The following is a 22,994-nucleotide window of genomic DNA, read 5'->3' as shown; positions in this document are numbered from 1 at the left end:
CCCAATTTAATGAAATTGAATGACAACCTAGGCAACCACTGTCATAGGTTTCCCAAGGCCCATTCTGTAATACTGCGATTACAACCACCCACTTGCTTACCACACATGACCTCACGCCCTCCAGGCTGGTTAGTAGTTCAATTACTAAAGTTGGATCCTGTTCTAATGTAGCCAGCCTACTGCTGGCAGTTTATCAATGCAGGCTGCAGCCAATCCTACCACCTCGAACTGTACATCAATAGCGCCTGCGCGCTCATTTCAGCACCATGGACAGTGCATACATACTCTCTACGTCAATGGCATGTGCGTTGGTTATAGCCAGTCTTTTTAGAACCATGGACAGACGGCACACACAGACTCAGCACGGATGGTTCAGAACAGTCCGCTTGCTTTCTGTGTGGATGGCGCTTGACATTTCGGTGCTGTGGAGGCAGAGAGGCAGGCACACACACTGCCTGTCCACTGACCTTAACTCAGTTCTGGTGAGACGTCGACCTGACTACTGTTAGTTCATCACACCAGGGGAAAAGGTATTGCTTTGCCTACTTGATTTCCAGCTGTTCTACACCGTTGGTTATCTTGTGATGCAGTTATTGCTTACTTACCGTGTGTGTCAATCTGAGGAGAATTATACCATGTCTAACTGGCTATGACTGCCTTCCTTTTGACATGCCGGTTTGTGGAGTTAGCAGAAGTGAAACAGTAGGCCTAACATTGTGCAGGTAACTATAAACCAATAGTAGCGTACCCCATCGGTGTGACTCACCACCACGACTGTAGTCAGAACCTGAAGGATCCTTCATTCATACGGCTTCACCCCATGTGAATAAGCAGAAATGAGTGAGAACTGCATACATTCTAATGTATTTGGAGATTTTGTTGGATGGCCAGACCAATTTACTGAGCATGTTTAAGGCACAAGACTAACAAAGCTGAAGAAGCATATACACGTGTATGTATCAAGTATAACTCACCTATTCTGATGGTTATGAATCACATAATGATAGTCTTTAAATCAGGTGGTACTGATGGTTATGAATCACATTACGATAGTCTTTAAATTAGGTGGTACTGATGGTTATGAATCACATTACGATAGTCTTTAAATCAGGTGGTACTGATGGTTATGAATCACATTACGATAGTCTTTAAATTAGGTGGTACTGATGGTTATGAATCACATTACGATAGTCTTTAAATTAGGTGGTACTGATGGTTATGAATCACATTACGATAGTCTTTAAATTAGGTGGTACTGATGGTTATGAATCACATAATGATACTTGTTAGATCTGGTGGCGTGTTACATTTCTCAGGTTGTCAGACAGTGAGAGGTGAGACGCATGGAAATGGTGTGTGATTTCAGCCCATAGCATCACCTGTCATGGCCATCTGTCTATACACACCTCAGAGGACAAAAACAAGTCTGTTTTCTGAAGATTAAAGGGGCCATCCGCAGTTGAAACAATAACAAAGAGGGCTCCCCACCACCATTTCGATAAAAAATTGAGGGATGGGGTGGCTGGAGAAATGCAACCACTCTCAAATTCTGCCCATCAATTATATACAAATGATAGTTGTAATCATGTTTTGAGGCTATTCAGTGTTTGTTTACATTCACATTGGAGTAAATCAAGCTGATCATGTTGGATTCTGATGGGGTACAACATTCTCATGAGGCATTTCTAAGTTATATTCTTCAAGAATCAATGGGTACATATCATTAAATTATGAGTCCAAGAATGGATGTCGCAACTGTAGATTACCCCTTTAAATCTGTTAAATATAAGGTTGCATCCCAAATGGCACCCTATTCCCTGTATGGTGCACTACTTTAGACCAGGGCCCTATTCCCTATATAGTGCACTACTTTTGACCAGGGCCCATAGGGAACAGGATACCATATGAGATTCAGACTCTTATCTGAAGCTATAAAAGATCATTCAAATGGACTCAAAGCCTCACCAGACTCACCATTATTCAACTCAACATGCCGTGTCTGTCCTCACTATATCTCTGTACTTATAGCCCATTATTTTATTGTCATTTCAGATATGAAAGGATATGATTGTAGTTGCAGTAACACGTTAAAAATAGCTCTTGTGTCATATAGTGCTCCCCCACTTCCTCTGTCCAGGCCCTGACTCCCAGTGGTACAGATCTGCTATCTTAATTTGATCACTCTGTTGTTGCAGAGATGTATCCTGCAAATTGTAGTGTATTCAAGTTTTTAAAAGGCTTCTAAAGTTTGTAATTTCCACCTGATTTGCACCAAGGGAAAATGTATCAACCCCTACAAAAATGTCCATTAATTATAATCCACATAATAATTCCAATTTCTTGTTGCTAGAGGATTATTTTCCTGCTGTGAGAAGCAGGGTCAAATTAAGGTAGCGCATCTGTTGGCTGAGAGAGAGAGAGAGAGTTTGAGGAGGAGAAAGAGAGAGAGTTTGAGGGAGGGAGAGAGTATGAGAGGGAGAGGGAGAGAGAGTTTGAGGGGGAGAGAGTTTGAGAGGGAGAGGGAGAGAGAGTTTGAGGGGGAGAAAGAGAGTTTGAGGGAGAGAGGGAGGGAGAGAGTATGAGAGGGAGAGATTTTGAGGGGGAGAGAGAGAGAGAGAGTTTGAGGGGGAGAAAGAGAGAGTTTGAGGGGGAGATTATGGGAAGGGAGATGGAGGAAAACAAACTCAGATCACCGTGGAGAAAGACCAGGAAACACCCAGTCATGTGACTGAGTTTAACTATGGGATTGAATTCATAAAGTGTGTGTGGGTTGGAAACATCCAAGGTGATAATTATGTCCATGCTGTTTGGAACTCTTTTGTTTATGGAGCTCTGACTCATGCATGTATACAGCACAATACAGCAAATGTTGCTATGATACAGTCCTGTGCTAATTATTGACTGCTGCAATAGCTTTTATTGACTGTTGTGGGATACACATAATCAGCTTACAGTACATGCCTCTTCCCCAGAGATAACCTAGAATCCCGATAAACTTGTGTTGTGTGTTACATCTCTCCCTCATATTTCTGAACAGCTGAAATGACAAAAAAACAGCCCAGAGAATTATGCCACGCAGTTTGATCAAATTACTGTTGCTTTGATACTTACAACCCAGTTCACTTCACTTTATTGGTCTTATTTCACATCTTGAGTTTCTTGAGGTAGAACACAATGGACATTACCATAGATGGCATCACAAGGTCACACCAACTGATAGAATGCAAAATACGTGATACAACACAGTGCTGTACAACAGTCAAGAATAGGCCTAGAATGCAGGGCCAAAGTATATTATCTTAGATGCAGGATACAGCAATACTTATTACTAGAACAAGAGATGTATTATGATGTAGCCCCCTGGGATTGATAGTCTGTCTTTTTGTATGCGGTTGATTGATTGACATGCTCTTGGGGCTCGGGGGCAGTGCACTAGTGGTTTGTCCAGTCTGTGATGGACTCTAGCTTGGCAACAATCTCCCCTGCTACTGCTGCAGACAGACGAGAGAGGGATGGACAGAGGAAGAGAGAGAGGAGTGTGAAGAAAGAGAGGGATACAGTGTGTATTAGTCATCATATCGCAGATATATCCAGACATGGATTCAAATAGTATCTGACTTCTTTCAAATACTTTGAGCCTTTGATTGAGCCTGCCTGAAGTGCCAGATGGACGGGGCTTGGACTATTGGAACTATTCCATTGGTTCCGTTGCTCGGCGCCAGGCAAACTCAATCAAATGCAGCTAAAGTATTTGAAAGACAACTAATACTGTTTCGGGTGCACAGACAGACATGCTCTGTTTTCTCCTCTATGTTTCATCTTGTCTTGTCTGTGATCTTGTCTTTGTGTCTGGGGAATCATATTGTTTTTCCCACAGAGAGACAGCACTCTAGGCCAGTCTGTCTCCACTTTCTGTTTTTGTAATACAGTACACACATAATCATGAATGCAAACTCACTCACACATACACACACACACACACACACACACACACACACACACACACACGCTCAGTGTGTACAGCCGTGTTGTGTCACATATGGCCGTGTTTCCTCCCCAAGCAGATTGGAGCTCTGTAAAGGTCACCCATTACCTCCTTTATATATATGACGCTCTATACACACACACACACACACACACACACACACACAGACACACACACACACACACACACAGACACAGACACACACACACACACACACACACACACACACACACACACTCAGTGTGTACAGCCGTGTTGTGTCACATCTGGCCGTGTTTCCTCCCCAAGCAGATTGGAGCTCTGTAAAGGTCACCCATTACCTCCTTTATATATATGACGCTCTATACACACACACACACACACACACACACACACACACACACACACACACACACACACACACACACACACACACACACACACACACACACACACACACACACACACACACACACACACACACACACACACACACACACACACACACACACACACACACACACACACACACACACACACAGTCTGCCATCCAACACAACCCCCTGCTCTCTCTCAATTCAAAGGGTTTTATTGGCATGAGAAACATGTTTACATTGCCAAAGCAAGTGAAATAAAAAATCAACAGTAAACATCACACTCACAAAAGTTCCATAGGAATAGAGACATGTCAAATGTCATATTATGTTTATATACAGTTTAGTAATGATGTGCAAATAGTTAAAGTACACAAGGGAAAATGTAATAAAGATAAATATGGGTTGTATTTACAATGGTGTTTGTTCTTCACTGGTTGCCCTTTTCTTGTGGCAACAGGTCCCACATCTTGCTGCTGTGATGGCACACTGTGGTATTTCACCCAGTAGATATGGGAGTTTATCAAAATGTGGATTTGTTTTCAAATTCTTTGTGTGTCTGTGTAATCTGAGGGATATACAGTGCGTTCGGAAAGTCTTCAGACCCATAGACTTTTTCCACATTTTGTTACGTTACAGCCTTATTCTAGTATATATATTTTTTAAATTCCCCCCTCATCAATCTACACACAATACCCCATAATGACAAAGCAAAAACAGATTTTTTGAATTTTTTGCAAATGTATTAAAAATGAACAACTGAAATATCACATTTACATAAGTATTCAGACTCTTTACTCAGCACTTTGTTGAAGCACCTTTGGCAGCGATTATAGCCTCGAGTCTTCTTGGATATGATGCTACAAGCTTGGCACACCTGTATTTGGGGAGTTTCTCCCATTCTTCTCTGCATATCGTCTCAAGCTCTGTCAGGTTGGATGGGGAGCGTCGCTACACAGCTATTTTCAGGTCTCTTGGGAGATGTTCGATCGGGTTCAAGTCCAGGCTCTGGCTGGGCCACTCAAGGACATTCAGAGACTTGTCCCGAAGTCACCCTTGCGATAACTTGGCTGTGTGCTTAGGGTCGTTGTCCTGTTGGAAGATGAACCTTCACCCCAGTCTGAGGTCCTGAGCGCTCTGGAGCAAGTTTTCATTAGGGATCTCTCTGTACTTTGCTCCGTTCGTCTTTCCCTCAATCCTGACTAGTCTCCCAGTCCCTGCCGTTGAAAAACATCCCCACAGCATGATGCTGCCAACACAATGCATCACCATAGGCATGGTGCCAGGTTTCCTCCAGACGTGACGCTTGGAATTCAGGCCATATAGTTCAATTTTGCTTTCATCAGACCAGAGAATCTGTTTTCTCATGTACTTTAGGTGCCTTTTGGCACAAATGCCTAATTGGTGGAGCGCTGCTGAGATGGTCGTCCTTCTGAAAGGTTCTCCCATCTCCACAGAGGAACTCTGGAGCTCTATCAGAGTGACCATCGGGTTCTTAGTCACCTTCCTGACCAAGGCCCTTCTCCCCCGATTGTTCAGTTTCGCTGGGCGGCCAGCTCTAAGAAGAGTCTTGGTTGTTCCAAACTTCTTCCATTTAAGAATGATGGAGGCCACTGTGTTCTTTGGGACCTTCAATGCTGCAGAAATAGTTTGGTACCCTTCCCCAGATCTGTGCCTTGACACAATCCTGTCTCTGGGCTCTACGGACAATTCCTTCGACCTCATGGTTTGGTTTTTGCTCTGACATGCACTGTCAACTGTGTGATCTTATATAGACAGTTGTGTGCCTTTCCAAATCATGTCCAATCAATTGAATTTATCACAGCTGGATTCCAATCAAGTTGTAGAAACATCTCAAGGATGATCAATGGAAACACAGCAAAGGGTCTGAATACTTATTTAAATAAGGTATTTATGTTTTTTTTATCTTTAATACATTTGCAAAAAATGTCTAAAAACCTATTTTTGCTGTGTCATTATGGGGTATTGTGTGTAGATTGATGAGGAAAATGTTTTATTTAATCCAATTTAGAATGAGGCTGTAATGTAACAAAATGTGGAAAAAGTCAAAGGGTCAATACTTTCCGAATGCACTGTGTGTGTCTCTACTATGGTCATACATTGGTAATGCACTGTGTGTGTCTCTACTATGGTCATACATTGGTAATGCACTGTGTGTGTCTCTACTATGGTCATACATTGGTAATGCACTGTGTGTGTCTCTACTATGGTCATACATTGGTAATGCACTGTGTGTGTCTCTACTATGGTCATACATTGGTAATGCACTGTGTGTGTCTCTACTATGGTCATACATTTGGCAGGAGGTTAGGAAGTGCAGCTCAGTTTCCACCTCATTTTGTGGGGCAGTGTGCACATAGTCTGTCTTCTCTTGAGTGCCAGGTTTGCCTACGGCGACCTTTCTCAATAGTCAGTCACAGTGGTCAGGTATACTGCCACTGTGTACTCTCTGTTTAGGGCCAAATAGCATTCTAGTTTGCTCAATTTTTTTGTTAATTCTTTCCTATGTGTCAAGTAATTATCTTTCTGTTTTCTCATGATTTGGTTGGATCTAATTGTGTTGCGGTCCTGGGGCTCTGTGGGGTCTGTTTGTGTTTGTGAACAGAGCCCCAGGACCAGCTTGCTTAGGGGACTCTTCTCCAGGTTCATCCATCTGTAGGTGATGGCTTTGTGATGAAAGGTTTGGGAATCGCTTCTTTTTAGGTGGTTGTAGAATTTAACGGCTCTTAAATTCTCTCTCTCTCTCTCTCTCTCTCTCATTTCCCTCCCCCAGTTTAATTCAAGGGTACATTATTGTCATGACGTATTGTCAATTGCCAGAAAATCTGAAATAGAAAATCTCTCTCTCTCTCTCCCTTCCTCCTCTCTCTCTCTTCCTCCCTCTCGATCTCTCTCTGTTCTTCCCCCCTCCCCCTCCCTCTTTCTCTGTCTTTTTCTCTCTCTTTTCCTCTCTCTCTCTCTCTTTCTCCTCCCCCTCTCCATGTGCTTCTCAGGCTGTCTGTTTGAGAAGAAGCTCTGCCCCAGAGACCAGCCCTGCTCAGATGGTCAGTATGACATGATAACACCATCTCTCTATCTAACCCATCTTCTTCACGTCGTCTCACTATACAATCATCTCACTGTTACCAGACACTCCAGGAGGTGTTGGCAGTTCTTTAATAAGACAGGGGTGTCAAATTCTTAGTCCTCGTGTGCCAAAGTCTCTTCCGGTTTCCATTTCAACTGTTACTGATTGGCTGGAGGCTACACAAATGTCTGTGGTCTAGAGCTGGGAAATCAGGTGTGTAGCCTTCAGCCAATCAGTAACAGTAATTTATCAATAAGTTGAAACGGAAACAGGAAGAGACTTTGACGCTTGATGAAGATTTTCTATTATATTGACAAGATGGTTGAGTGACCGCTCTAAACAATGGAAATACATGTCCTCAAAGATGGAAGGCAGGCAGGAGGAGTCCAGATCAGGTATTTGTATTTACTATGGATCCCCATTAGCTGCTGCCAAAGCAGCAGCAACTCTTCCTGGGGTCCAGCAAAATTAAGGCAGTTTATACAATTTTAAAACATTACAATACATTCACAGATTTCGCAAACACACCGTGTGCCCTGAGGTCCCTACTCCACCACTACCACATATCTACAGTACTAAATCTGTGTGTGTGTGTGTGTGTGTGTGTGTGTGTGTGTGTGTGTGTGTGTGTGTGTGTGTGTGTGTGTGTGTGTGTGTGTGTGTGTGTGTGTGTGTGTGTGTGTGTGTGTGTGTGTGTGTGCCAATGTTTGTGTTGCTTCAAAGTCCCCGCTGTTCCATAAGGTGTTTTTTAAATGTAATTTTACTGCTTGCGTCAGTTACTTGATGTGGAATAGAGTTCCATGTAGTTATGGCTCTATGTAGTACTGTGTGCCTTCCATAGACTTGGGGAGCGTGAAGAGACCTCTGGTGGCATATCTTCTGGGGTATGCATGGATGTCCGATGTCACGCCCTGGCCTTAGAGATCCTTTTTATGTCTCTTTTTGGTTTGGTCAGGGTGTGATTTGGGGTGGGCATTCTACTTTTTGTTTTTCTATGATTTTCTATTTCTATGTTTTGGCCGGGTATGGTTCTCAATCAGGGACAGCTGTCTATCGTTGTCTCTGATTCTGAACTATACTTAGGTATCCCTTTTTCCACCTGTGTTGGGAAGTTGACTTTGTTTAGGGCACATAGCCTTTGAGTTTCATGGTTTGTTTTTGTATGGTTTATTGTTTATTGTCGGCGTCATTCTTTATTAAAGAAAATGTACGCTTACCACGCTGCACCTTGGTCCAGTTCCTTCAACAGCCGTGACATCCGAGCTGTGTGCCAGTAGTTTAGACAGACAGCTCCGTGCATTCAACATGTCAATACCTCTCATAAATAAAAGTAGTGATGAAGTCAATCTCTCCTCCACTTTCAGCCAGGAGAGATTGACATGCATATTATTAATATTAGCTCTCTGTGTACATCCAAGGGCCAGCTGTGCTGCCCTGTTCTGAGCCAATTGCAATTTTCTGAAGTCCTTTTTTGTGGCTCCTGACCACACTACTGAACAGTAGTCAAGGTGTGACAAAACTAGCGCCTGTAGGACCTGCCTTGTTGATAGTGTTGTTATGAAGGCAGAGCAGTGCTTTATTATGGACAGACTTCTCCCCATCTTAGCTACTACTGCATCAATATGTTTTGTCCATGACAGTTTACAATCTAGTGTTTCTCCAAGCAGTTAAGTCATCTCAACTTGCTCAATTTCCACATTATTTATTACAAGATTTAATTGAGGTTTAGGGTTTAGTGAGGGTTTTGTTCCAAATACAATGCTTTTAGTTTTAGAAATATTTAGGGCTTATTCCTTGCCACACACTCTGAAACTAACTGCAGCTCTTTGTTGAGTGTTGCAGTCATTTCAGTCACTGTAGTAGCTGACGTGTATAGTGTTGAGTCATCCGCATACATAGAAACTCTGGCTTTACTCAAAGTAAAAATTGAAAAAGCAAGGGACCTAAACAACTACCCTGGGGAATTCCTGATTCTAACTGGATTATATTTGATAGGCTTCCATTAAAGAACACCCTCCGTGTTATGTTAGACAAGTAACTCTTTAACCACATTATAGCAGGGGGTGTAAAGCCATAACATAATAATGTCAAAAGCTGCACTGAAGTCGAACAAGACAGCCCCCACAATCATTTTATCATCAATTTCTCTCAGCCAATCATCAGTCATTTGTGTTAGGTGGCACTATTCTAGCCAATCAGAGGACAGATACGCTTGTGAACAACAGGCAAAACTCCATATAAAGTTGCCAAAATGCTACATGTGTCCACTTATGTCAGTTCATTCATAACAACCTAACCATTACGAAACCTCTATTCGATCGAATAAGCCTCACGTAGCAAATTAGCAATAAAAATGTGTGTTGACCAAATTCAACACTCTCTTATTGATCTCCACACAAAAATTCCTCACTTCCTGGTTTTATTTTCTTGGACAGACTTTGGGTGGAGTAAACCCTCTCTCTTCGCCTCTTCCTCTCTGCGTTGGAGGACTAGAGTTTGACACCCTGTATTAAAACAAACAGTCCGCTAAGAGTAAAACCTACAGCACACATTGAACCCTGTATCTCTTTCCTTCCCCCCTCGTCCGTTATGTCTTCCCTCCTTCATTCACCCCCCTTGTCTCACTCCCCTTGTCCCACCCCCCTTGTCTCATTCCCCCTTGTCTCATCCCCCCTTGTTTCACCCCCCTTGTTCCACCCCCCTTGTCTCATCCCCCCCGTGTTTCACCCTCCTTGTTCCACCCCACTTGTCTCATCCCCCCGTGTTTCACCCTCCTTGTTTCACCCCCCTTGTCTCATCCCCCCGTGTTTCACCCTCCTTGTTTCACCCCCCTTGTCTCATCCCTCCCGTGTTTCACCCCCCTTGTTCCACCCCCCTTGTCTCATCCCCCCCGTGTTTCACCCTCCTTGTTTCACCCCCCTTGTTTCACCCCCCTTGTTCCACCCCCCTTGTCTCACCCCCCTTGTTCCACCCCCCTTGTCTCATCCCCTCCTTGTTCCACCCCCCTTGTCTCATCCCCCCTTGTTTCACCCCCCTTGTTCCACCCCCCTTGTCTCATCCCCCCCGTGTTTCACCCCCCTTGTTTCACCCACCTTGTCTCACATCCCTTGTCTCTTGGAATCTGTTGTTTAATCTGTAACCAGTCACATCCTGTCTTTAAAATGATATTTGCTCCCCTGTTCCAGGGTGCATCCCAAATGGCACCCTATTCTATGGACCCTGGGCAGAGGTAGTGCACTATATAGGGAATAGGGTGCCATTTGGGACCTCAGGCATATAATGACGTTAACCAGTTCAACTGTTGTGATGGGCAGGTGTTCTACTGTCTTATAGGACATACTACATTATTCATACTCAATTAACTCAATGGCAGTTGTCATGTGTTTCCTGACTTTTGTCTACAGAACTGCATGTGTGCAAATGTGTTTGCAAGTGTGTGTGAGCATGTGTGCCTTCATGTACGATGAGGCACACTCTGAGCATCGGTGTGTAAACACACGGCCTCTCTCCGTCAACCTGCTCTTAACCAATCACGTCTCTTTCCCATCGTTTCCATGGCAACAGTGACATCACCCGGCTGACGGCAGTGTCTCTCCCCCATGTGTATGTTAGAGAGAATGGGTGAGAGAGAGAATAGAGCTGGGCGATGACTCATCGAGACCCACTCACACATCTACAAACATCACCATAGTACATCACCATAGTTGTGTGCGCGTGCATATGTGTGTTTATGTGCATGCATGCGTGTGTGTGTTCTGCTGTGTTCTCTGTGCTTTGTAGATATGTCTGCAGCCCCAGCAGGAGAGGGTTCTGATGTGTTCTCTGTACTCTGTAGATGGGCTGTTTGGCCAGTATCTGCTGCCCCAGCATTAGAGGGTTCTGTTGGGTTCTGATCTGTTCTCTGTACTCCGTAGGTTGGCTGTTTGGCCACAGGAGAGGGTTCTGATGTGTTCTGCTGTGTTCTCTATATTCTGTAGATGGGCTGTTTGGCCAATGTCTGCTGCCCCAGCAGGAGAGGGTTCTGTATGAGGTGTCAGTGCCTGTGCTGCACAGACTACAGGAAGTGCTCAAGGAACTGATGATGCAAGGTAATTAAAGTTACACACACGTGTACACACACACACACACACACACACACACAAACACACATATAGACATATCCATACTCCATGCATACTCACTAACCCATTCCCACAAAGGTTGTTAGGTTCAGAGTGTGGTTGTAAAAGTCAACTGTTACCTTAGTGATGGTGGTAAAGATAATGAACAGATAATCAGGTATCATCTGCTACCACGGCAACAGGGCTGAGGGCTCTATAAGATCACACTCCTCAAGTTACCAGGTTATATCTATGACTACTGTGATTGACATCTGTATCGGCCTATGGCTGTGCAGGATTGTCCTGGCAGGATGACATCACCCAGTACGTCATTCGCAAGGAGCTGAGCCGTGTTTCACTGACTCGCCCCCCGTCTGGACGGCATGACAACCCCTCGTCTCAGTGAGTCTCCTGCTCTGTTGACTATAATTAAAAGCAAATCTATAATTACATCTGTTCCATTTATTATCTGCAGATTTTCACAGGAAGGTCTGTGACTCAATGGGGGAACTGTTTTGTAATAGCAGCCAGGAACGGTTGTGAGATTAGAAAGAGACCTTTAGAAAACCCCAGAAGCAGAGCTTTGAGTTAGAGAAGAGATGTTTCAAATCCAGTCCATGAGGGACAGGCCACCGCCTCTGAGGGACAGGCCACCGCCTCTGAGGGACAGGCCACCGCCTCTTCGTCTCTCTCTTCCACTGGTAGTTGATTGATTGGTTGGTTTTATTTGTCAGTTAAAAACATATACACACAATACATGTATATTTTTTTAAACGTGGTCGGAATAGCACAATTCATTCAGATACTTATTTCCATTGTGGTCCCATTGAGGAGTGACCTACCCAGACAGTCAGTTACTGTCACTGAGAGTCTGACATACAGCACAAGTAGACTAAGTCACATTAAAATGTTGTTAGAGAAAGTGGCCCTCAGAGGACTGGAGTCAAATACTCCTGCAGTAGAGGGAAGCCATCCTCAGAGGACTGGAGTCAAATACTCCTGCAGTAGAGGGAAGCCATCCTCAGAGGACTGTGGTCAAATACTCCTGCTCTAGATGGAAGCCATCCTCAGAGGACTGGAGTCAAATACTCCTGCAGTAGATGGAAGCCATCCTCAGAGGACTGTGGTCAAATACTCCTGCAGTAGATGGAAGCCATCCTCAGAGGACTGTGGTCAAATACTCCTGCAGTAGAGGGAAGCCATTTTTAGACAGGTGCAGGATGACTTGGAAGTTGAGTTATTGTGAGTGAGGGAAGCTATGTTCCCTATGAGGGTTTGCAAGTGCTAAGGGGTTGGCCTTATTCTGATATTCTCCATTCATACTGTATCTCTCAGGTCCTCAGAACCTGTGCAGAATGCCCGTCTTTCCAAGATGCAGTATCCTCCCAGCTCCAGGACCAAGGTTCAAGGGGACGATCCCAACCCAGACCTGATGCAGAGTTACCTGGACTACATGATCGTGGATCCCCCCAAGGACTCCCAGTCCCTCCACATGCAAACTCTGGACCCTTACACCTACCGCCAGGTGGGAATGGACACACACACACACACACACACACACACACACACACACACACACACACACACACACACACACACACACACACACATCTAGAGTGAATTTATATCATACGACTCACAGTTATATGGTATCTATCTACAGTGTATTTATATCATAGTTATATGGTATCTATCTACTATATATACATTCATACACATGACTACTATTACCACATACAGTTCATGTGTGTATGAATGTATATACAGTACATAGATACTATATAACTATGATATAAATACACTGTACATAGATACCATATAACTATGAGTCGTATGATGTAAATACACTGTAGATAGATACCATATAACTATGAGTAGTATGGTGTAAATACACTGTAGATAGATACCATATAACTATGATATAAATAAACTGTAGATAGATACCATATAACTATGATATAAATACACTGTAGATAGATATCATATAACTATGATATAAATACACTGTAGATAGATACCATATAACTATGAGTAGTATGGTGTAAATACACTGTAGATAGATACCATATAACTATGAGCAGTATGGTGTAAATACACTGTAGATAGATACCATATAACTATGATATAAATAAACTGTAGATAGATACCATATAACTATGATATAAATACACTGTAGATAGATATCATATAACTATGATATAAATACACTGTAGATAGATACCATATAACTATGAGTAGTATGGTGTAAATACACTGTAGATAGATACCATATAACTATGATATAAATACACTGTAGATAGATACCATATAACTATGATATAAATACACTGTAGATAGATACCATATAACTATGATATAAATACACTGTAGATAGATACCATATAACTATGATATAAATACACTGTAGATAGATACCATATAACTATGAGTAGTATGGTGTAAATACACTGTAGATAGATACCATATAACTATGATATAAATACACTGTAGATAGATACCATATAACTATGATATAAATACACTGTAGATAGATACTATATAACTATGAGTAGTATGGTGTAAATACACTTAATCTCTACAGTAGATAGATACTATGATATAAATACACTCTAGATAAATACCATATAATACCCCACAAGACATGCCACGAGGTCTCTTCACAGTCCCCAAGTCCAGAACAGACTATGGGAGGTGCACAGAACTACATGGGGCGGCAGGTAGCCTGGTGATTAGAAAGTTGGTCCAGTAACCGAAAGGTTTCTGGATTGAATCCCCGTGCTGACAAGGTCAAAATCTGTCATTCTGCCCCTGAACAAGGCAGTTAACCCACTGTTCCCCGGTAAGCTGTCATTGTAAATAAGAATTTGTTCTTAACTGACTTGTCTAGTTAAATAAAGGTTACATTTTAATTTTTTTTTTAATTAAAAAATGCATAGAGCCATGGAACTCTACTCCACATCAGGTAACTGATGCAAGCAGTAAAGTTAGATTTTTAAAAACAGGTAAAAATACACCTTATGGAACAGCGGGGACTGTGAAGCAACACAAACATAGGCACAGACACATGCATACACACACATATGATAACATAAGCACTATACACACACGTTCACATGGATTTAGTACTGTAGATATGTGGTAGTTGTAGAGTAGGGGCCTGAGGGCATACAGTGGGTTGTGAAATCTGTGAATGTATTGTAATGTTTTTAAAATTGTATAAACTGCCTTAATTTTGCTGGACCCCAGGAAGCTAATGGGGATCCATAATAAATACAAATACAGTAGATTGTATCAATTCCTTTTCCCAGAGGGCATCTCTGTGTCTATTTATGGGTTTATTAAGCAGCAGTATGGTTACCAGGATGACGAGGAGCGCTCTCTTAACTCTCTGGAGGGTGGTGGTTTCCCCCGCCCTTCTTCTCACGCCGGGGGTAAAGGGTCCCGCCCCCAGGACCGAGACCGCCAGGTGCTCCAGGACCTGGTCTCCCTGTACCTCTCCTCCCCCGCCCAGCCGGCCTCCCGCCACCATGGGGCAGCAACACCGATCTCTACCTCTCCCTTGTACCAGGACCTGGACTTCCCTCTGGACTACGCAGAGGACTACGTTTCCCAGCAGGACGTGGAGGTCCGCAAGCAGCAGCAGCTGGATCAAACGCAGAGGAAAGCTCAGAAGGACTACGGATCGCTGGCTGGATTAGATGGTGAGTGTGTGGCAGTCAGTGTGTGTGTGGGGGGGTGGGTTTTGTGTGTGTCACAGGAGGTTGGTGGCACCTTAATTGGGGAGGACGGGCTCGTGGCAATGACTGGAGCGGAATCAATGGAATAGTGTCAAAGATACATCAAATGCATGGTTTCCATGGTTTCCATGTTTTATGCCATTCCATTCACTCTGTTCCAGCCATTATTATGAGCAGTTCTCCCCACAGCAGCCTCCACTGGGTGGGTGGGTGGGTGGGTGGGTGGGTGGGTGGGCGCCACATGAAAATATATCACATTGGGCCCCACCACCACAGGCCACACCAACCCTGCGCAATTGCTGTAACCACATACCTCCAGAACCCAATCGACCCATTCAAAGCTTTAAATAACTCTAGCTTTGCAGGCTTGCAACTCTCTTGTAGTCCAATATTTACTGACAGTGAGCTGTGAAAATATAACACTGTGCAGACATGCATGCAACATTCTGCATACAGTGGAATTCACTATTTGATGCAAGACTGATACCCTCAATAAGAAATGTTCCATCTTTTACAGTCTAAATGTAATTTTAATTGGAAAATTCTTCAATGGAAAATTCTCATAACATTAATGAATAACTTAAAATAAATATAACTTAAATATACATGAACCTCTTCAATTAAAATAAATTAACATTATCATCTATAGGATGATATAACAAACAAAATAATAAAATAAGCAGCAGATTTCTAAACTAAGTATACATAAAATAAGAAGCTGTAAAAGTAGAAATGGAAAGCAAAATGGAAATGAAAAGGCCTGATGGTGGTGCTAGAGGAAAGGTCAAGAGGTCACCAAATCAATAGGTTTCTTCCACTTGGGGTCTTGATTGTACGCAACAAATTTTATGGCAATCCAGCCATTACTTTGAGTTATATCTTGTTCTCAGTCTGTGGGCATCATGTGTGTAGTGATCCAATATCCATAGCCCTGCCATTTAACACTTATCACTGGCCCTTGCTCAGCCTTACTCACCAAGGGCCTAGCGCTGAGCCTTCTTGCTAGCAAAGTCACTGATCAAGTCAGTACAGCTTTCTAGCTAACTGACTCAATGGACAGCATGGCAAGACTGCAAAGCCTGTCCTGGGACATAGTGGACCTCAAATAGTTTTTTATTAGTTTTAGCTTACTGAACTCTCTTGCCAACAAAAATATACGCAAAGCAATGCACACTTCTCCAAAAATGCTTTGCAAGCTGCATCTTACAAATTGCATTCAGGAGACCAAGAGGGGACAAGTTAGGGGGGAAAGTGGCAGCAAATACAGTGTTCCGGTGTCTTACTTCATGTTGAAACTCCGGTGTAAGATCTCTGGAATACCTCATGATCAGTGGTTGGAACACAGAAGGGACTTTATCCTCACTAATCTGCCCAACTTTCAGAAGAGCAGAAAATGATTCAAAGTGTTTTGCAGTGGTGTGGAACCTAGTGTCCAAGTCACTTATGATGTTGTCCATAGCAGTAAAAAACACTGTGTTCTGAAACAGCGTTGCTGCACTGTCCTGAGCTGTCTCCTCTTGAGAGGTCTCACCATGGAATCTCTTCCTTTTCCTCTGGCGGCTGTGTTTCTTGCTAAATTGAGGTGCAACATCCATTTGCGTAGCAATCAGTGTTGCCTCAGACAGGAGAGACTCCCATCCATTTCTAAGAGACTGCATCTCTTTCTTTAAGCCTCTGATATTGGCTGCCTCTGTGTCAAGTGAGATTTTTCCTGACTGGAGAATCACATTCCTGTCCTCAATGCATTGCAGTACCTGCAATTATGCCAACTGACATGTGTCAACACAATGCTGCTCACCTCCTTCTGTTGGGAGTAGGGCTGGTTTAGGGGTGTGGGGATGGGGAGACAGGGCTGCTGAGCCGGAAGCTGCATCTGTTGGGCCTGGCACCAGGCAGGGGCAGGGACAACTGATTCAGTATGAATAGCTTGCTAAAAGTTTGCCTGCATTGATTAAATGTCGGCTAAAAGAGGAGCGAAATGTAAACACTCAGAATTCTCTGTGAAGATATTATGTAACTAATGTTAAGGGAGCAAAAGTAGCTTATTTCACTATGGACGAAGCTAACAGGTTCATTTCCACCACTCACGGACTACACCCACCTTCTTTTGGGAAAAATTGGGTGACATACTGTCGCCCTTTTCTCTCTCCTGTCTTTCTTTTCTTTCATTTTGTTTTTGGAAGCCAGATTTTTCTTTAGGAAACTGAGACATGATGCTCCACCGGCACTCGTCACTCGCAATTCACTGCTAGCAAGTACCTACCGCGCTTGGTTTCAAATCAAATTAAATTGTATTATTTTATGCGAAGTGTCTGGGTAGCCATTAGACTAGATGTTCAGGAGTCTTGTGGCTTTGAGGTAGAAGCTGTTTAGAAGCCTCTTGGTCCTAGACTTGGCTCTCCGGTACCGCTTGCCGTGTGGTAGCAGAGAGAACAGTCTATGACTAGGGTGGCTGGAGTCTTTGACAGTTTTTAGGGCCTTCCTCTGACACCGCCTGGTATAGAGGTCCTGGATGGCAGGAAGCTTGGCCCCAGTGATGTAATGGGCTGTTCGCACTACCCTCTGTAGTGCCTTGTGAATTTTGACCTGTCTAAATGTCCTGGGGGCAGGATCAAACCATTTCCTGTAAATAGGGGGGTTGGGCAATACAGAGGCTCTCTGGATGTTTACTTTTTGCCAAAAACAAGAAAAGAAAAATAAACCGTTAGTTTATTAGTACATTGTAAATAAAATATTATATTAATGATGATAGGTTAATCATTTAATATAGATTTTTCTTAACCTAATGTTGTAATATTTTTTAAGGGCCCTGTCAGTCACAGGCCCTTAGAATCGTCCTAGCCCCCTAACCCCCCCCCCCATACAGCGCCCCTGTCTATAGGATTTTTTTATTTTATGTTCTTGCTTGCTGTGGCTGAGACACTGGATGCCTAATGTCTGGCCTGCTGTAATTTTTTCATCACCTGCCTGTTGACCTCTCACTTCTAACTCTGTATGACCCTGTCTGTTTGTTCAGATGACTCCATGCAGAAACTGGCTCTGCTCCTGGACCACTATGGCATCGATATGAAGGACTTAACCCCTCCACAGCTGGCCAACCTGCCTGCAGCACTGAAACAGCTGCAGATGGAGAGTGCTACTAACTTGGGCACCGACACAGCAGGTTTGTCAGAGCGCTGGCATGCAGCTGAACCCTGTCAAAGCACTACACTACGGGTCAAAGGTTTTCGAACACCTACCCATTGAAGGGTTTTTCTTTATTTTTACTATTTTCTACATTGTAGAATAATAGTGAAGACATCAAAATTATGAAATAACACATATGGAATCATGTAGTAACCAAAAAAAGTGTTAAACAAAACAAAATATATTTTATATTTGAGATTCTTCAAATAGCCACCCTCTGCCTTGATCACAGCTTTGTACACTCTTGGCATTCTCTCAACCAGCTTCACCTAGAATCCTTTTCCAACAGTCTTGAAGGAGTTCCCACATATATTGAACACTTGTTGGCTGCTTTTCCTTCACTCTGAGGTCCGACTCATCCCAAACCATCTCAATTTGGTTGAGGTCGGGGGATTGTGGAGGCCAGGTCATCTGATGCAACTCTCCATCACTCTCCTTCTTGATAAAATAGCCCTTACACACCCTGGAGGTGTGTCAGGTAATTGTCCTGTTGAAAAACAAATGATAGTCCCACCCGATGGGATCAAATCAAATCTTATTGGTCACATACACATGGTTAACAGATGTTAATGCGAGTGTAGCGAAATGCTTTTGCTTCTAGTTCCGACAGTGCAGTAATATCTAAAAAGTAATCTAACAATTCCCCAACAACTACCTAATACACACAAATCTAAAGGGGTGAATGAGAATATGTACATTTAAATATATGAATGAGCGAAGGCCGAGTGGCATAGGCAAGGTGCAATAGATAGTATAAAATGCAGTATATACATATGATATGAGTAATGTAAGATATGCAAACATTATTAAAGGGGCATTATTTAGAGTGCATTGTATAAGGTGACTAGTGATCCATTTATTAAAGTGGCCAGTGATTGGGTCTCATTGTAGGCAGCAGCCTCTCTGAGTTAGTGATTGCTGTTTAGCAGTCTGATGGCCTTGAGATAGAAGCTGTTTTTCAGTCTCTCTGTCCCAGCTTTGATGCACCTGTACTGACCTCGCCTTCTGGATGGTAGCGGTGTGAACAGGCAGTGGCTCGGGTGGTTGTTGTCCTTGATGATCTTTTTGGCCTTCCTGTGACATCGGGGTGGTGTAGGTGTCCTGGAGGGCAGGTAGTTTCCCCCCGGTGATGCGTTGTGCAACGCATCAAATGGCGTATCCCTGCAGAATGCTGTGGTAGCTATGCTGGTTAAGTGTGCCTTGAATTCTAAATAAATCACAGACAGTGTCACCAGCAAAGCACCCGCACACAATAACACCTCCTCCTCCGTGCTTCACGGTGGGAAATACACATGCAGAGATCATCCGTTCTCACAAAGACACGGCTGTTAGAACCAAAAATCTCCAATTTGGACTCCAGACCAAAGGACAGATTTCCACCTGTCTAATGTCCATTGCTCGTGTTTCTTGGCCCAAGCAAGTCTCTTCTTATTATTGGTGTCCTTTAGTAGTGGTTTCTTTGCAGCAATTCGACCATGAAGGCCTGATTCACACAGTCTCCCCCGAACAGTTGATGTTGAGATCTGTTTGTTACTTGAACTCTGTGAAGAATTTATTTGGACTGCAATTTCTGAGGCTGGTAACTCTAATTAATTTATCCTCTGCAGCAGAGGTAACTCTGGGTCTTCCTTTCCTGTGGTGGTCTTCATGAGAGCCAGTTTAATCATAGCGCTTGATGGTTTTTGCGACTGCACTTGAAGAAGTCGCTCTGGATAAGAGCGTCTGCTAAATGACTTAAATGTAAATGAAAATGTAAGAAACTTTGATTGAAATGCATTCCAGGTGGGCCTCCCGGGTGGCGCAGTGGTCTAGGGCACTGCATCGCAGTGCTAACTGTGCCACCAGAGTCTCTGGGTTCGCCCCCAGGCTCTGTCGCAGCCGGCCGCGACCGGGAGGTCCGTGGGGCGACGCACAATTGGGCTAGCGTCGTCCGGGTTAGGGAAGGTTTGGCCGGTAGGGATATCCTTGTCTCATCGCGCTCCAGCGACTCCTGTGGCGGGCTGGGCGCAGTGCGCGCTAACCAAGGGGGCCAGGTGCACGGTGTTTCCTCCGACACATTGGTGCGGCTGGCTTCCGGGTTGGAGGCGCGCTGTGTTAAAGAAGCAGTGCGGCTTGGTTGGGTTGTGCCTCGGAGGACGCATGGCTTTCGACCTTCGTCTCTCCCGAGCCCGTACGGGATTTGTAGCGATGAGACAAGATAGTAATTACTAGCGATTGGATACCACGAAAATTGGGGAGAAAAGGGGATAAAATTAAATAAAAATAAAAATAAAAAAAATAAAGAAATGCATTCCAGGTGATTACCTCATGAAGATGGTTGAGAGAATGCCAAGAGTGTGCAAAGCTGTCATCAAGGCAAAGGGTGGCTATTTGAAGAATCTCAAATATAAAATATATTTTGATTTGTTTAACACTTTTTTGGTTACTACATGATTCCATATGTGTTATTTTATAGTTTTGATGTCTTCAGTATTATTCTACAATGTAAAAATAAAGAAAAACCTTTGAATGGGTAGGTGTTCTAAAACTTTTGACTGGTAGTGTAATTCACTGGGCCAGCACTTTAAAGCAAACACCTTACTGAAATGTTGTCTGAAATCACAGTCTTTTCACCACACAGAAAGACCCTTCCAAGTTGTGGCCTCAAAAGGCAAGACTATTGTATACGTCACTAGTATCATTCATTAAATGAGATACCGTGATATAATAAAGGAAATCAAGTTGTGAACCACAACACACTGCAGGAATACCTGCAGTATCTTTATACAAAATGGCCTGACCCAATAATGAGACTGAAAAATGTGACATTTTGTGGTGGGATTATACTGTGGCAATTACAGATACTGAAACAATTATTATCTGTGTGTCAGGTAATGAGAATCTTTATTCTTTGCTTTTCAGATAAATACCGGAACAGTGCTGCCCCACGTAAGAAGGTAAGTTGAGATAAAACAGTCCAGTAAAACTCTAGAAATTAAATTATTGCTCTTGGTTTATAAATGTTCTTTATTTAACAATGTGAAATGTTTTGTTTTTATACAAGGTTAATGGCATTTACAGTAAATGTAGAATGGCAATAATTAGGATCTCTGGGTGTTGTTGTTGCATCTAACAAACAGTAGGTGGCTGAACATCCACAATCTGAGGAAATCAGTGGTCTATTTTACATATCCTGGAGTAATATTCAAATGAAACATGTATTTATTAAATCCTATTATAATGAATGTTAAAGTGTTTGGTGCCTCCTCCTATTCCTCATCAGATCACTGAGGGGGCCATGACACACAAGGTGGACAAATCTCCCGTGCTAGGTGCCCCCACCTCCCTTCCTGCCCCGCCCCCTGGGCTCCAAGCCTCTCCAGATAACCCTCCCACCGTAGAGGCCCCTCCTGCCACAGAGGGAGCCAGTGTGAAGGAGCCAGGGGCCCCGGTGGAAACAGAGACACAGGGGAAGAAAGAAGCACCAGGAGGGAGCACACATGTGAAGGAGGAATACGGCTACATCGTCACTAACCAAAGGTCTTCTAACGTTCATAAACACAGGAATGTTGGTGTAGGAGCGTCTGTCTGTCTGTCTACGTGTCGGTCTCAGAGTCTTTGACTGTACATGGCATGGCATGGTGTGTGTGTGTGTGTGTGTGTGTGTGTGTGTGTGTGTGTGTGTGTGTGTGTGTGTGTGTGTGTATCTGTGTTTGTGATTTTGCTTGCAGTTGTACTGTATATGTGTGTGTGTTTGTGCTTTTGCTTTTTTCTTCAGTGCTCTGTGTGTATGAATGTATGAGTGTGTCCGTGTGTATGAGTGTGTCCGTTTGTATGAGTGTGTATGAGTGTGTATGAGTGTGTCCGTGTGTATGAGTGTGTCCATTTGTATGAGTGTGTATGAGTGTGTATGAGTGTGTCCGTTTGTATGAGTGTGTATGAGTGTGTATGAGTGTGTCCGTGTGTATGAGTGTGTCCGTGTGTATGAATGCATGTGTATTTCTCCGCAGTCCCCTCAGTCTGTACGACGGGGTGCGTCTGCTGGGGCTCCTGGCTGAGAGGATCCCACTCTCCACTGGCTCTTTCATCAACATCAGGTAGGCTATAGGCATAGAGGCCCACTGGCCGACTGGTCCAATGAGGAGAGATGACAGTTAGCTGCCTGCTAATTGATAATAAGCAGATGATAATTAGTTGGCTGGTTAAATCTGGCACATTTACAGAAATGTTAATAAATGTGCATCGTCCTGATTGTCAAATAAACGTATTCATGTAAAATCAAAGGATCAGGAGATCTCAGTGTGGAGGGGGCATCTCAGTGTGGAGGGGGCATCTCAGTGTGGAGGGGGCATCTCAGTGTGGAGGGGGCATCTCAGTGTGGAGTGGGCATCTCAGTGTGGAGGGGGCATCTCAGTGTGGAGGGGGCATCTCAGTGTGGAGGGAGCATCTCAGTGTGGAGGGGGAATCTCAGTGTGGAGGGGGCATCTCAGTGTAGAGGGAGCATCTCATTGTGGAGGGGGAATCTCAGTGTGGAGGGGGCATCTCAGTGTGGAGAGGGCATCTCAG

General features: G+C 43.6%; 1 protein-coding gene across 6 annotated transcripts in view; it reads left to right on the top strand.

The window, feature by feature from the left end:
* ptprnb (protein tyrosine phosphatase receptor type Nb) overlaps nucleotides 1-22,994 on the top strand; it is a 38,743-nt gene that overhangs the window by 1,063 nt on the left and 14,686 nt on the right. For 2 of the 6 annotated variants that reach the window (XR_008757194.1, XM_055908324.1), the window contains exons 2-10: nucleotides 7,353-7,403; nucleotides 11,404-11,514; nucleotides 11,823-11,928; nucleotides 12,862-13,051; nucleotides 14,870-15,227; nucleotides 18,280-18,426; nucleotides 21,351-21,385; nucleotides 21,712-21,968; nucleotides 22,439-22,525. Coding sequence is in view for 5 of the 6 variants with exons in the window: in XM_055908324.1 (XP_055764299.1) it covers nucleotides 7,353-7,403; nucleotides 11,404-11,514; nucleotides 11,823-11,928; nucleotides 12,862-13,051; nucleotides 14,870-15,227; nucleotides 18,280-18,426; nucleotides 21,351-21,385; nucleotides 21,712-21,968; nucleotides 22,439-22,525 (1,342 nt within the window). In the remaining variant the exon portion in view is untranslated. The remainder of the gene's footprint in view (nucleotides 1-7,352; nucleotides 7,404-11,403; nucleotides 11,515-11,822; nucleotides 11,929-12,861; nucleotides 13,052-14,869; nucleotides 15,228-18,279; nucleotides 18,427-21,350; nucleotides 21,386-21,711; nucleotides 21,969-22,438; nucleotides 22,526-22,994) is intronic. The other 4 variants (XM_055908326.1, XM_055908325.1, XM_055908327.1 and 1 more) reach the window with 4 other exon arrangements.

The sequence above is a fragment of the Salvelinus fontinalis genome, chromosome 41 (assembly GCF_029448725.1).
Source record: "Salvelinus fontinalis isolate EN_2023a chromosome 41, ASM2944872v1, whole genome shotgun sequence".
Classification (NCBI taxonomy): domain Eukaryota; kingdom Metazoa; phylum Chordata; class Actinopteri; order Salmoniformes; family Salmonidae; genus Salvelinus; species Salvelinus fontinalis.
This window is presented reverse-complemented; position numbering and strand designations above follow the sequence as displayed.